This window comes from Streptopelia decaocto, assembly GCF_964273445.1.
Source record: "Streptopelia decaocto genome assembly, chromosome: 1".
Classification (NCBI taxonomy): domain Eukaryota; kingdom Metazoa; phylum Chordata; class Aves; order Columbiformes; family Columbidae; genus Streptopelia; species Streptopelia decaocto.
The window spans coordinates 40,536,266-40,551,247 of record NC_138663.1 but is presented as its reverse complement, the minus strand read 5'-3'; the positions used below and the strand labels follow the sequence as shown (position 1 = coordinate 40,551,247).

Here is a 14,982-nt window from a genome sequence, read left to right as displayed (position 1 = left end):
GACTGCAATAAAAGTCTTATATGGTGTTTAGATTCAGCTTAGTGCCCTGAACAAGAAATTGTACTTCAGGCTTCCATCAACTCAAGGTATTTGGACACTGTAAACCTGAGAAGTGGGCAGACACTTTTGTGTCACATTAAAGTGAGAGTCACATCACTACTGCTTTGCTTGTTCAGAACAGAGCTGAGAATTGCTTACTTTGTTCCAATGTGGAATTTTGTTTATGTGGTAGAGAGGAAAGGCAAATGTTTCAACATTTTTTTAGCAAGTACACTTAATCTTGCTTGAATAACCTTTCCAGCCCACCAGCCACCTACAGGAGGGCTATGCTTCACTAAGAGATTAGTGTATTGTAGTAAGAAATAAAGCATTTATAAGCAGTGACAGAAGATTGAAAATAATTGGGGTTTCTGCTTCATTAATTCTTCTTGCTTTTCTGTTATCACTTTGTGTAACATTTGACTAGTAGCAAGGTTCATTAGTTGAAGATTAAAATTTTCAATTGCCCATAGTAAGTCTTCATCTGCTTCTGATATACCTGTGATTTGAGCTAGAAGGACTGTGTCTAGAAACAAGGAGAGCTGAGTTTTCGTATTTATCCAAGTTTTGACCTATTTTCTGAAAGTGCAAACAGACAATCTTTTTTTGCTATTTGCATTTTTTTGTGGCTATGCAGAGGTGATTTTCATCTTGTCTTCATAACATGCAAGCTAAACTGCTGTCTGGGCTCAGCTCTTTGAACTCTCATACTGTAGAGGAACAGTCAGATGCTGTCAGTTTTTACAGTGTCGAATGTATAGGTTACAGCTTTTTTAAGGTTTTTAGGAGGAGTATTAAACACCTAGTTTTCCATCCTTGAAAAGAATGTTTAAAACAGGAGTTAATGTGCATCTGAGTAGAAAGGCATGTGGAAAGCATCTTCACCTAAAACAGCGAGAATTTTTAGGAGAAAGACACTTAGTAAATGTAATATTCTGCTTTGCAAAATATGTTGCACTTTTTCTGTTTTGCAAGGTGTAAAACTTCACATGCCCATTGCTTTATCCATTGAGATTGTGATCTTAGGCTTCTGGCTGCAAACACAAAGTGTCAGCAAGCATGCAAGGTTATCATGTGGCACAATCCTGCAGGACAGCTGTTGTTGTGACCATCAAGTTCACCTAAGCAGGTGAAACAGAAGTAGAAGATCATTTCTGGGAACATGCCTTGTGATGCTCTATAGCGCTGCTTTGTGACTATCTGAAAGATGACACAAGCAGCCTTTGAAAAGGGCATCGTCTGGACTGGAGTGTGGCTGTAGTACAGGCAGAAAATTTCCAGGAGCTTCTTTTTTTCTTCAGTTTATTTGATGTCTGCCAGATTTTCTGCCCACGTCCAACTACTCTGACTGTAATCCAAAAAGGATAATGTTTGTGCTGTTTTTATAACATGACTGTTTTTACAGGCACCGAGGTGTTTTTGTGCTGTACATCTGCATTACCAACACTCTGATGCAGTTTTCTGCTTGGGTGTATTTAGGAATAGAAGATTTGTGAATCTTGTGCCGCTGGGTTTCAGACTCTCCTGAGGAGAGTGTATTTTATCTCCACACTACACAAGGAAAGCGTGCTATAGTTCAACTGTAACACATCACACAATTAGGAATGATTGTAATACAGCAGAAGGTCTAAGGATTATAATCTCATTAGGCCTCTCATATCACTAGCTACATTTTTTTTTTTGTAGCCATGACGACAATGGATAAAATTTAATATTTATTTAAAAAAAAACTAAAATTCAGGGGGGTTTTGTTTTGTTTTGTTGGTTTGGGGTTTTTTTTTGGGGGGGGGAGAGTACTGTGAGACACTGCTTAGAATTAACTCTAAAGGAATTCCCATTTACTGGGGGCACTTAGTGATTTAAAGATACGGCACACAGATTATACTTTGGCATATCAGTGTTGATCATTGTCTAGTCAAAGCTTGTCACTGGTGTTCTGCATCCAGCACAGCTGCCATCACAAGAAAACAAGGATCTTTGAGGTATTGATTTCAGGAAGCAAAATGCTTGCCACCTGTGAATTTCTAAGGTTAAAAACTGTCTGTAGACTTTAACACCTCAACCCAAAATTTGGCTGTACATCCACACTTGTGTTTGTGTAGAATAGCTAAAAATGATAGTGCTGTTTTAGCCTTTACCTGAAAGTCTAACCATTTCTCAGTTTTCAAAGAGTAATTTGGTTGATGAAAATTATGCACTTCTGACTTCATTGCATAGCTCTACATTTAATATTTTATTCATGTTCCTATTTTCTTATTAAGCTGCCAGTTTTAAACCTGAAACTTGTCAATATAGTATATGTGGCGGTAGTTGAAGGAGACGACCCTTGAGGATTTAGTCAACTCCTGGTTCCTGTTACAAATAGGTACAGTAGAACATATTACATGTTTTCAGAAACAAAAGACAACAAAAAACCCCTAGCTTTTAAAATTGCTTAACTATTGTGAAATAGGAGCATCTTTTGATATATGTCAAAGAAAGGAGAGGGAGTAAGCTGTTGGAACACATACAGTTATTTACATGTGCAGTATTTTTTCATATCAGGAACCATTCTGCAGTCATGCTGGTGATTTCAGGTGCTAATTCTTAATGTCTTAACATTATTTTATCTTCTACATAAAGGCCAGGATAGGTGCACTGCTATGCTTATGTGCAGTTTTACTGATTCAGAAAGGTTGCAGTCGACATTTTGAGACTGTTGTGTGTTATATTTGAGCTGCAGATAAACCAATTGCTCTATCACCCCGAAAGAGCTCTTCCTGCTTTACCAATTTCTGATGTGTACTGTGTTCTTGTAATTCTCTTGCTGCTTTACATATCAGGTCTCTGTAGTGGTGTTCCCTATAGTTTTTGGAATATGTTTATAGTAACAAAAATACATTTTTTTCCTTCCCTGCCACTTAGTGTTTGCTATTCTGCCCATTAATGACTGCTTCACTTTCATACCTTTTTTCCACCAAACAAGCTGAAATGATGCTTTTGTTTAGAATCACAGAATCCCCCTGCTGGAGCAGGAACACTAAGGAGTTAAAAAATAAATGTATGGACTGTAAATATAATTATTCCCAGACTTGTTTAATAAAATGTCCAAACCTGTCAAGTCTTTAACATCTAAAAAGAATAACTTTAACACTCCATATCACCTCTGAAACCTTGCTATTTCCTGGTTCATTGCTTACAGAATGGGGCCTCAAAAATAAAGGCTGCAGTGAGGTGTTTGATATACTCAATGTCATACTCTGAGAGTAAGGCTGGAACACTAAGCAAGTATCATAAACCAAACAAAAGCTGTAGAGGACACTTGCAGCTGTATTTCTGTTTGTGGCGTGTAAGCACAGAAATCTGTAACTGGTTTTATTTTAATTTGATCATCTACCAGTAAATTGTCTCCTAGGAATTATTTGCTGGTTCTTTGGTCTCTTCTCTTGAAGCACAATTTCAAAGCCTTGAGGCTTCGTGTGGAGAAGGAGTCCATGCATTTAAGCAGAGAGCCTCATTGTCAGGGGCCTAATAACTGCACCTGGTTTGTTTATAGTTTTAGATAGCTGTCTGTGTTTGTTTTCCATATGTTTATATAATTTGTGATTAATGAGACATGGTTGGAGTAGAAGAGTTCATTTTGTTAGAAATGGAAGTGTGCTGTTTGCTCTTTCTGAAGTTGTAGAAAGAAAAGGCCGTTCTCAGGGGTTAGATAGGCTGCATTTCGTCCTTGATCCCTGCAATGATAAAAGATTTAACTCTGCCAGTTGCAAGAGAAACATAATAATTCAGGGGAGTAAAATAAGGTATGTAATAACAGCTTTTTTTCCCTTCATGTTCCCAGAATCATCTTGGATTATTTCTTGCGCATTGGCTGGGAGTGGTTTCTCCTTTTTGTTCTTGTGGCCCCGCACCTCCCCAGCCTGAGCACTCCATAAAGTTGTCAGAAGAGTTTTCAGAGGGTGATTATTCATCCAAGAAGCAGGCATGAAGTCTGGTCTAGGAATGGATGCATCAATGGCTTTTCACTGCAAGTTCCTTATCTCCCATTTTTTGGAGGTGGCATAATCAATGTTGAACCTTGAAAAATATTAGCTCTTTCTGTCAATAATTTTGCATGTTTGCTGTGACAAACCTATACTTCAGGCTTTTCACAGTTAAAACTAATGAAAACTAATGAAAATCTGAAACTGCTGCATTGTAAGGGAGATACTGCTGTAATAAAGTTACTGACAGTTCTTTTGAGTTGTGGACGTGGGCTCTGGAGAGGTGCTTGATTCAGGCATTGGAAGCAGCTCAGCTGGTGAGTGGCTCCACAGAGAGCTGAGCTGAACTAGGGCAGGGTACCACAGTCCCACCTGGGTGGATGCTTGTGCAGCCAGGGCAAGCCCAGTTCAGGGAGCTGGAAAGTGGCTTTTTTGGGGGGAGACATCTCCATGAGCCAGTGTGCTGTGCAGGCTCATGAGTACTGATGCAGGTGAAGGAGTGGCTCTGTGAGGTGGGGTGTCAGGGTGGGATGGCCTGTCAGCTCTGGATTCCACAACAGCCTGAGCCTCACCAGTCTGTCTAACATGGCCTTTGTTTGGCTGCTGTCTTCTGTGCCATGTCTCTATCGATTGGAATAGCTCGGTAAGAGGGGAAGCTCTATAAAGCCATAGCACAACTGTAATGCCCTGCTCTGGTAGCGCTGGCAACAGAGTAACAACGTGGAGAAGAACCTTTCTCTAGCCTTTCTTCAGTTTGAGACTAGAAACACTCATAATTCTTTAATAAAAATGACATTGTGCTTGAAGCGTGTCACTGAAGGGCAAAGCTGTATTTGAGTGCCAGAAATTGATGTGTTTTTCACCTTCATAAAAATATTTGGATTGTTTTTTTTACATCAATCTTAATTTTGAATTTTCTGAGTTTATATATTTTGAGGTTTGAATAATCACAATTTTCCAGTTGTGGCTTCTTTTTGTATCCCTAACTTGATACTCAGATCTTAGCCTTCATCCAAGGGCTCTTACTAAAGCCAGGGGTATGAAATCAGCAAGAATTCTCAAGTGTGATCAGGTCTGTGTGCTGGATGCGAAACTCCTTGGAGCTGCATAAGGAGAAAAGGGTCCTGTTGGAGATCTCTTTTCCATCACCTGTGTATTTCCCACCCCCTTTTCATATTTCCACAGTGTACTGCTCTTTGATATTGCCCCACTAGCAAAGTGACGGCTCCTTCTGTCCATGCGACCCAGTTTTTGGATACTTTTTTCTTCCATGCTGTGAGATTTGCTTTTTGGAAGTGGGGTGAAGATGAGGGGAGGAAGAAAGCACCAACTGCCTTGCTCTGTGGTTCAAGTTTTGTGTGTCTTACTAAATGCTGTGGGGTGGGAGCCCCACCCTGAACTGACAGAGGAAGTCAGCGAGCCTATTTGCAGCACTTTATCTCATCTTTTTACGAAAGCATAGTAAACAAGAGAGAAACTAGAATTTGGTTGAGAGCAGGGATGAATAGCTGCAGCAGGAGGCCTTCTGCCACTTCGAATTAAGTCAGCGTGCCTGAGGCTGGGTTTGGACATGACAGGAGCTTCTCTTTGTCATAGCAAAGGGAGATTTTACCTTTCCCTCAGGAACTGATCTAACTGAAGAGCAGAATACTTGACTCAGTAGTTTGAATTTAGCTGTAGCCTTTCTACAAACATTGTATGTTGTCGGATCAACTGATTTGCAGGTCTAATATTACATTGTTATCTATTATGAGCTAGATCCTATGGCCAAAGAAGCTCATGTGCTGTCTCTTCCCTGTCATCCTACATGTCTGATAGCCACCAGTAGTTATCTTACCAGTTGCGGAAGGTTTTGCAGCTTCTACTCCTCTGTAGGCGCTTGAGCTATGAGAGCCTAGGAAGACCCTTTTGCCTTTCTTTCTTCCCTTTATTGGGTTCCTTGCAAACCTTGGTGTCTTCTGTCAGATGGAAAAGCAAATGCAGGGTGTAGACATGTTTTGACCTCTTTTTCTCAGCATTTGAGTCAGCCCCCTTCCTCTGCTGTGTTTTGTTCTTAGAGTGACTGAATTTGGTTCTGATTCCACCTATTTCTTAAACTAGGTAACAGGAACTTGAAGATCTATATATGACTATCTTTGAAAACTTTGCAAGGATAAAAATTGCTTTTGTACTATGCAGGGTAAACCCTGAACAGAAGTGTTTGAACCATTTTACCTGTCTTTTTGTCTCTGCTTGGAGATTTGGATTTGATTCCTGGGCCTTGATCCAGTCTGTTTATAGCACCACCAGTTTGATGCTTTGCAGCAGTATCTCCCTTCATTCATACATAGCCATTTTCAAAATGTGGCTTGGACTGAGGAAACACCGAACTCATACACTGAAGTTTTGGACCATGTTCCATAGGAATTAATACATTGCTTTGAAGCAAAGATTAGTAACTTCCATCCTCGTGCTTTGTATGGAAATGTGTGCATCATTGTAGACAGTTCTGTGTGCTGCTGCTTAGCTTTGGGGGGTCAGATGGAAGGACAGTAGTTGCAATGTATAGCTGCAAATGTTTTTGAAGCAGGGTGGAGGCACAGAACAGTTGCATCATTGATCTCCAGGGAGATTTCTCATGGTAGCTGAGGGTGTGACCACAAAGATACTAATGCTTCAGGAATTCTGGTGATGAAGCATCAAAATGTTCCACAAGAAGTAGCAGAGAGACTAAAAAACTAGGTTGTATGTGGTAGGAATTTCATCAGATCCTTGCTAGCCGACCTATCTATGGTAGGAAAACCATGTCCTGCTGTCAGTCATCTAAAGCTGAGGGGTAAAGCTCATCCTCCTAACTGCAGGTGTTGCAAATTGCCAGATGGTTGTCCGAGTGGGACAAAAGTATTTACAACTCAGTGAGGGGCACCTGCCGGACTCTGCTGCCCCAAACCCTGTTGGTGATGCTAGTGTCACTTCTAGTCTTTCACTAAACCACTGTTAGTGCTTGTTGGGCCATTTGTAACATCAGGCTATTTTCCTAAGGTGGATGGGGCAGTTTGCAGACATAGGGCCTGTGGTGCAGCAGCGTGGGGGCTCCTGCTGCAATGCTGGCCTTAAGCCCAGCCTATCATTTCTGAGTTTGTCTGTCAGGGCAGTTTTTGCTCAGTTTTGCTGACACTTATTGTTTGTGGAGCTGTGTTGTAAACCAGTGTAGCAGTCCAGGTTAAAATAACTCTTTCAAAACAACGGTGGTCTGAGTCCACAAACAGTTTTGTCAGCATAACTTGTGGGCTTTTGTCCCAGGCCTGGGTACAGGAGTGTGGGCAGAAAGAGTAACTGCAGTTTGTTGTGGGTGAAAATACCATGTGCATATCATGTAGAAACAAAATCAGAAAGGCAGGCAAAAGGTACACCTAGCAGAAAGTGGGCATCAGAAGTTACTTCTTCATTCTCGAGTATCTCAGTGGCAGAGAAATATCAAGGAATTTTTTTCTGCATAAAGTGGAAAGCAAAAGCTCTCAACAGCTTATACTACTCTTGTAGTTCAGCAAGTTGGTTTTTTTCCTGTGGCAGCACCTATTCTCATCAGGGGCTCACATCAAGTTTTGCTAACAAATCTAGCAAAACTGGACAGGCAGTTAGATCAAAATTTGAACCAAGTTAACTAGTATCTCTTTTGGGGGAGGGGCAAGTGCCATAGGGATGTGATGGAGTGGTTTTATGGTGACAGTTCCCTAGTACAGCTCCCTGTGCGGTAGGAGTACAATTGCATCACTGGCAAGGCAGATACATGTGGGATGTGGGAGAGAAGGAAGAAGAGGTCATTACTTGAGCTGGACCTACTGCCAGACTAAATATTTGTTGAACTGCCTCCCCCAGAAGTCAGTGTGTTGAATGCACTTCTTGGGTTTAGTAAGATGCTTGACACAGGCTTGCTTGATGTTATTGTAAGCAAACTGGGACAACTCAGAGCTACGTGTGCAACCGGTGAGAGAACAGTATTGAAATAAAGGCTTGGTGTCAGACTGAGAGGATGTGTTGAGCAGGACTTTTGGGTGGGGAGGGAGAAGCTCTGTGTCTGATACTATTCAGTATTTTCAGTAATTTGATGTAAACAGGGGAATAGCATGCATATTTATGAAGCTTGCAGGTTAGTAGGCTGGGAGGAGGACAGGATTGGGACTCCAGTATTTGGAGATGCAGAGAAATATTGGATAAAACAAAGAAAAATGCAGAGTTCCTGTATTTTGGTACTTCTGGTCAGCGGTGCAAATTGAGGATGGAGAATGGCTAGACAGCAGTTCTGCAGAAGAGGATTGGAGACCTTTCATGGTTTGTGGGCCAAGCATGAGTGAACATGTTATGCATTTTATGTACAAAAGAAAGGCAAACTGTCTGGGACGTAAAACTGAGAAGCGTTACTTAATAATCATTTAGCTCTGTAAAAGCTGATAAAGCCTAGGCTGGACTATGTACCTGATTTTGTACACTATACTTCAAGAAAAATGCAGACCAAATGGAAGGAGTCCAAAAGAAAGTAAACAAGTACAGATCTGGGAAATATTATCTATAAGGGAAGGTTGAAATAACTGGCTTTGGTCATTTTATGTAACAGAAGACTGTAGGAAAACTGAAGATGCAAAGAGGAACAGAATAAATTGCTTTCTGTAATGATTGCAGGTAAGGCAAGGAATAATGAGTATAAACTGTAGGAAGGGAAATGTAAGTCAGACATGCAGAAAGGTTTTTGACTAGTAGGGACATCATGCACTGGGATAACTTCTGTGCAGTAATATTGCATTCTTTCATGAGAGGTCTTCAAGAACAGGTTAGTCAAACTGCTGTAAGCAATAGTCAGAAAGGATTAGGTGATTTGAGCTGCTTCATCTCTTTTTTCTGTGGTTATATCTGCTGCTTCAGGTACCAAGGACTGTGAATGTGAATCCTGTGCCAGTGAAATGCTGCCCCATGCCTACCTGGTCACCATGGCTTCTGCTCCACCAGCTAAGCTGCTAATTTGTGTACATGGTCAGAATGAGCCAGAATAGCTGATATGGCTGAAAAAAAGTAGAACTTTGGCAATATGGGTAATTTTTAGTGGAATGGATAAAGCAGCACTCAGGTGAGCAAGCCAGCTGGGTACAGAGAGCAGCAAGAGTTTTCAGGGATCAGTGCCCAGTGGCTGGGGAGGGCAGTGGTGGAAGCTTGAAGATGGGCATGTCTGCATTGTGGGTCTCCTGTGGGGCTTACCCAGAGCCGTACTGCTTCAGTGTTCTTTATAGGATTTTTCTTTTTTTCCATTCACTGTAGTAAAGTTACCAGAGTTGCTCCTCAGCTCTGGGCTATGTAATCCTTTCAAAGCTAGAAGAATGTACAAGGCTGAGTTAACTTCGAATAGAGTTTGATTTTACAATAGACACCCTCTTCTAACATGTCGGCCCCATCCTAGATTGCTGAGGGAAGCAATGAAGGATTTGTGCCCTCTTGACATTTTCAGAGGTCGAGTATGAAGTCCTCTGTCATGTTGCCAGCCCAGAGAGCTACAACCCAGTGCTTGTTTCCAGAGGACTAGTCATGAGAGGCTGAAATTGTTCTTTACAAAGTTCTTCCTGTAGCAGTTTTGCATTACTAACTATTTAATGTAGATGTGATTGGGGGAGGAAGGGATCTTTTTTTTACTCAGAGATTCTTTTCTTTTTGCATTGTTCTTCTGTATGCAAGAGTTTTCCTGGACTACCTGTGAAATCAGCTCTTGGCGTTGACTTTCCTGACCATTTGCTATGGTCAGGGAAATGTCACTTAAAGTTCATATGCTGCCTCTTACTGACAGCAGGTGTAGGCAGAAAGGGAAGAGTAAAGATTTAGTGCCATGCTGCACGTTGCAGTGGTAGGGAGCTTTGAAGATTCAAGATGAGTCCTGCTTCACTTGTCTCCAGGGTAGATTTTTGTGCCAGTTTATATGTTGTATGATATCTTTGCCCAGGTGTACCCAAACTTTTATTTCACTTTTCTGAGATATGTATACAGTAAAAGAAATTAGTTCAAGCATGTGGACATTCACAAGCAGCTTGTAGGCTTGAAAAGAGTATTTCCCAGTATTATTTGCTGCTTGTTCTTCATCAAAGTGTAATGGTCAGGCTGCCCAGGAGTTGATGTCTCAGCTAGCCAGTGAGGGGTTTTTTTGTATTATTTTTGCAGTTATTGCAAAACCATATCTCTACCCTTACTTTAGTTTATCCCAAAGTGCAATCAGTGCACTCCCATTTTCCAGCTTGCATAACTTTCTCTGGTGATTTCTCTCTGTAACGAAATTGTATTAATCTGAAGAGGAACTATTTGCCTCATCATTGTAGGGGTCTGTATACTCACTGTGGTTAGTTCTCAATTATTGTTTATTTATCCTACAAATTATTCATCATTCATTTATGTAGTCTGAATCTCATCTGTGATGCCCCGGTGTATTCAGAATTCCTGTCATAGGGACTAAATTCTGCTTTTTACTCCGATAATAAGAACCTAGAGGGACTCTGCCTGTATTTTGCAGATTGTGTGTGTCTTAACACTGTGTCACTGGCTGCTTTGTTTTATTCTGTAGGAAATAGTTTAGAAATCTACACCTGCATTTGAAGTAGTTTCTTACATTGCATTTATGCATAGGCTTTTATTTTAAATAGCCATTTGAGATCTCATTATGAAGTTGCATTTGAGAAATATTTGATCATTGGTCTTAAGTGAAAAATAGTACAAGTAGACTACTTCATAGGATCGAGATGCAATACTTTGGAGTTACTGTACAAGTTAGATTTCTGTCTTCTAAAGACTTGCAACATAACTTTAAAGCTGAAGCTTTTAAACTTTGCTGTTTAGCTTGATGATAATTTTGAAAATGCACCAGGCAGTTTTAAATATGAGTATTTCAGAAATATGAAAGGAAATTATTATGTTCCCTTCAACCAGTTCTGAATCCACGCCGCAATGTGATCGTTTTAGAAAGCAAGCTACTTGCAGATTCGGGAAAAAGCCTTGAGGAGCTAGTGACACCGCTGCTGAGTTAGAACCAATGTCACCATCTTTCTCCGCTTTTACTGTGGGACGTGAGCTTTGTGTGCTCCAGAGGAGCCAGGCAGAGTGAGAGATTCCTCCAGGGTTAGTGTGGTCCTGGACAGCAGAGGATCAGGTTCTTAAAACATGAGCCATTTTGGCTCTGGTTTTATATTGGGCCCGCGGGGGCGAGGAGGTCTGTTATTTGGAGAGCTGCTGTTAATTCCTTAAGTCTTGGTTTTCTGTCAACAGACACATGTACTTTCCTGTCCAAGTGTTCCTGTTCTCATGATAGTTCCTGTTACATGGAACAAAGTATACGTCCTGGGGACCTGCAGAATTTGTAACCAGCCCTTGCATGTATACAAAACACAGGTGCAAATTAAGGAAAGACTTGCAGCTTCCTTTGATATTAAAAGGTAGTAAAGAGGATTTACAGTTCGTTAAGGTCCTCCCCCATCCTTCCAGCCATTTAATGTGTCTCTTCCATGTTTCAGTGCCATCCCCTGACTTAAGGGTCCTGGATATCTTGCTCTATGTTGAAGCTTGTGAAAGGCATTTGTTGGGAGGCTGTTTTTGACTCACGTTTGTGGGCCAACTTTGTGAACAGTGATTAGTTCAATTAGAAATGTACCCATATTAATCTTTTCAGCAGGCCATCAAAAGTCCAGGTCAGTTCCTGTAGCTCCTGTGCTGTCAAACGGAGTACGTCAATTCACGTTGCTTTATACCAACTGGAGATCTGGTTCAGTGTGTTGAAAGATGCAGGAGGCAGTTGTCATGGTGTATTTGTTAACTTAGTTGGCCTGAAGGGACGTGCAGCGAGAGAACTTCCATAATTCTAATTCATTCTCTAAATGTTTCTCTCAACAGCTCTGAAAAGTCCAGCTGCATTTCATGAACAAAGAAGGAGTTTGGAGCGGGCCAGGGTAAGATGCAATATGCTCTTTAATGTTTTGGGGAAGTCAGGAGTAGTATGTTTACATTTTGGGTATCCTCTAGCTGTTAATGAGTTTGCAAAGGAAACTGTTCATATTCTGGGTATAATACAGCATTATGTAGTCAGAGATGTATTGGATGGGGGATGTTCTTTAGCTTGTATGTGGTGGTGGTTAACCCTCAGTGAACTAGTCATGCCTAAAAACCATGAAAGATGGTGCTTGGATTTCCCCTGGAGTTGTCTTTCTGGAAGTCACTCATATTCTTCTTCCTCACTGTCCATATACTTTGCATTTTTATTTTTATTTTTATGGTGTCTGTTCTGCCTTTAAATGCTCCTATCATGTGGAGCTCACTTGTACCTTTGAGGAAAGTGTATGGTTTCTCTGTTACGTGCACACACATTCTTTTGTATAGGACATTAGAAACTGAATATTTATTAGAGAGGATCCCCACAAAAATCTTTTAACACTGAAATCACACAGACTTCTGGCTCCATCGAAAGAGGAAGCCAGGCATCACACTTCAGGCAGCATCTTTGCTAACTGGGAGATTTCTTGATGATTTCTGTTCCTCAAAAGGCCCCTGGGGATAGCTTTTTTTTCTGATTAGCCTATAGGGGAATAAAACATGTTATGACTGCTGGGCTAAGTTTTGTTTTAAAAGTGAAAGCAACATAAGTAAAAAAAAAATAACAGCTGTGATTAAAACCTGTAAAGGAGTGTTAGCACTTTAAACAGTGGAAAGATTGCAACAGCGGACTTGGCATTAAGACCAGTGTCCCAAAGGCTTTTTCTTCTTCCTCCTCTTTTTTTCCTAAAACCTTTTTATTAAGTTAATGTTTTGGTGTAGTTTTCTGATTTACTATAATATTATTTTCTCTGAAGGCCCATTCTGGTGGCCAGTGCTTACCAGTCCATTACCCACTGCTCCCAGATTCCCATGCTTGGGCCTTATAAAGGGTAACATGCTCAGCCCAGACAGGGTCATCTCTGTACATTGCTCTGTAGAGCATTCTCCAAAGATAGAGCTGAAAGCAGTTCTGGAAATTAAATAGGTCTTATCATAGCATTTCGATTCTGCCTGCCAAGAGACTGCATGAGGTCTTTAGCATAACAAATAACATAACTTTAAAGGGAGTATGCCCAAACCACAGATCAGCCCCGAATGCCAGCAGCGTATGAAAGTATTTGCTGTGAACGGTGGAACCAGTGCATCTATCTTTAATGTAAAAAGAAATGTCTTCAATTTCACCCTGATGCAAGTTAGTGGTGTTGCATTAAAGGGGAAAAGAGGGCTTCAGGTCCTAAGGAAGTCCTTTCTAGTTTCTGTTCTGTGGGGCAACACCGTACTCTTGTACTGAGGCGATGTACAGTAGAAGGTCGTCTTTAGAATAAGCTAATTCTCTGGGTGCTCTGGGACAGAAGATATCCCCTTTCTCTGTTCTGTGTTTATTTAGATCTCAGTAACAACTAAAGATGGTTGTTTCTCTTGTTTGTGCTGTCCAAGATTTCCTCAGTCCTGTGTCTGATCAACTGAAATCGGTTCTTGTTTGTCTATTTTTGCCACAGACAGAGGACTATCTGAAACGGAAAATCCGGTCCCGGCCAGAGAGATCAGAGCTGGTTAGGATGCACATTCTGGAAGGTATGGCATGTGCTAAACAGGAAAACATCAGCAATAAGCTTTATCATAACTACTTATTTAACAGCATTCTATTTTGCCTCTGACCCCCAAATCATTCTTTCAGTTTGGAACAGGCAAAACATCATGTCTGGTGCATGATTTCTTGGGAGGGGTTCAACTCTGCTTGCGTGGAGATTCTTGGAATAATCTATTGAGTGAACGCAAAATTGTGCAGTTTTGTGTAGCTGAGCAAGAGTGAAATGGGGTGACTGTGGATTGCGCTTCTTGATAAGGGAAGGCACTGTAAAATATCTTAGAGGGAGTGAGGCCAATTTGATCTAATTAGTAAGCACCTCAGGTTCAGAGAGGGAGTACTGTGCTGCTACTGAGTACCACATCTTTGGACACAACTGAAATGGAAAAGTTGAACGAGAATTGGGTGACATCAGTTTGAGAACAGCAAACTTGTCCTATTCTAGAGTCACAAGGACTACCGTAGTTATACTTAAATATATATAATATCTATAATATCTTCATAGTGAATAGTTACCTATTGTGATCTGTGACTATTTTTCTGTACAGTTACCTTTCGGAATAGAAGTAAAGTACTGCTGAACTGCATAGGTTGACCATTGCTGGATTGATATCATTTTATTTGCTTTCCCTGGAACAGAGACCTCAGCTGAACCCTCCTTGCAGGCTAAGCAGCTGAAGCTAAAGAGAGCCAGACTGGCAGATGACCTCAATGAGAAGATAGCGCAGAGGCCAGGTCCCATGGAGCTGGTAGAGAAGAACATCTTGCCTGTGGAATCGAGCCTGAAGGAAGCCATTATAGGTAAGGCCAGAGCAGGATCTGTGTTGAGGGCATTTCCCACAGGTGGCTGTGATTTCCTATCAATTCACCTGCCTGGTTGATCTTCTTTTCCTGGCTCAGAATCCCAGCCTTTCAGCCTCAACGATTCTGAAAAGCAGAACTCCTCTGGCCCAGATTGTGCTATAGAGACATTAATTAAATCATAGGGAGTGTGGCCATCCCAGAATATTGTGAACGCAATTGCAAACCCTAAAGATTTGAAAGACTGTTGAAGATTGCATTCCCTAGATTCTCTCCTTAAAAATCCCTCTCTTGGTATAACATGTCAGCAACCTTGGTCAGGGAGAACCCACTGACCTACTCAGATCAGGGAGAGGAGACAGAATATAAACAGGTGGGATGAAACAAAAGCTGTCTGTGAACTTAAAAACTTCAGAGGATTCAGCCCTTTTAAAAATAAACCAGAACAGATGTAAATCATGCCAGTTCCATTCCAAGGGCTGAAAGGAATACTGAGGAATAGCCTTCCCACTGCCTCAGCAGTGCTCTTGCCTGTCTCCCCGGACTGAGCAGTCTGTG

The 14,982-nt window shown here is 41.2% G+C and overlaps 1 protein-coding gene across 5 annotated transcripts in view; it reads left to right on the top strand.

The window, feature by feature from the left end:
• Positions 1–14,982, top strand: part of MRTFA (myocardin related transcription factor A) — a 78,947-nt gene that overhangs the window by 51,485 nt on the left and 12,480 nt on the right. For all 5 annotated transcript variants that reach the window (XM_082068281.1, XM_082068280.1, XM_082068278.1 and 2 more), the window contains 3 exons: positions 11,898–11,953; positions 13,535–13,610; positions 14,263–14,424. In XM_082068281.1, the coding sequence (XP_081924407.1) occupies positions 11,898–11,953; positions 13,535–13,610; positions 14,263–14,424 (294 nt within the window). The remainder of the gene's footprint in view (positions 1–11,897; positions 11,954–13,534; positions 13,611–14,262; positions 14,425–14,982) is intronic.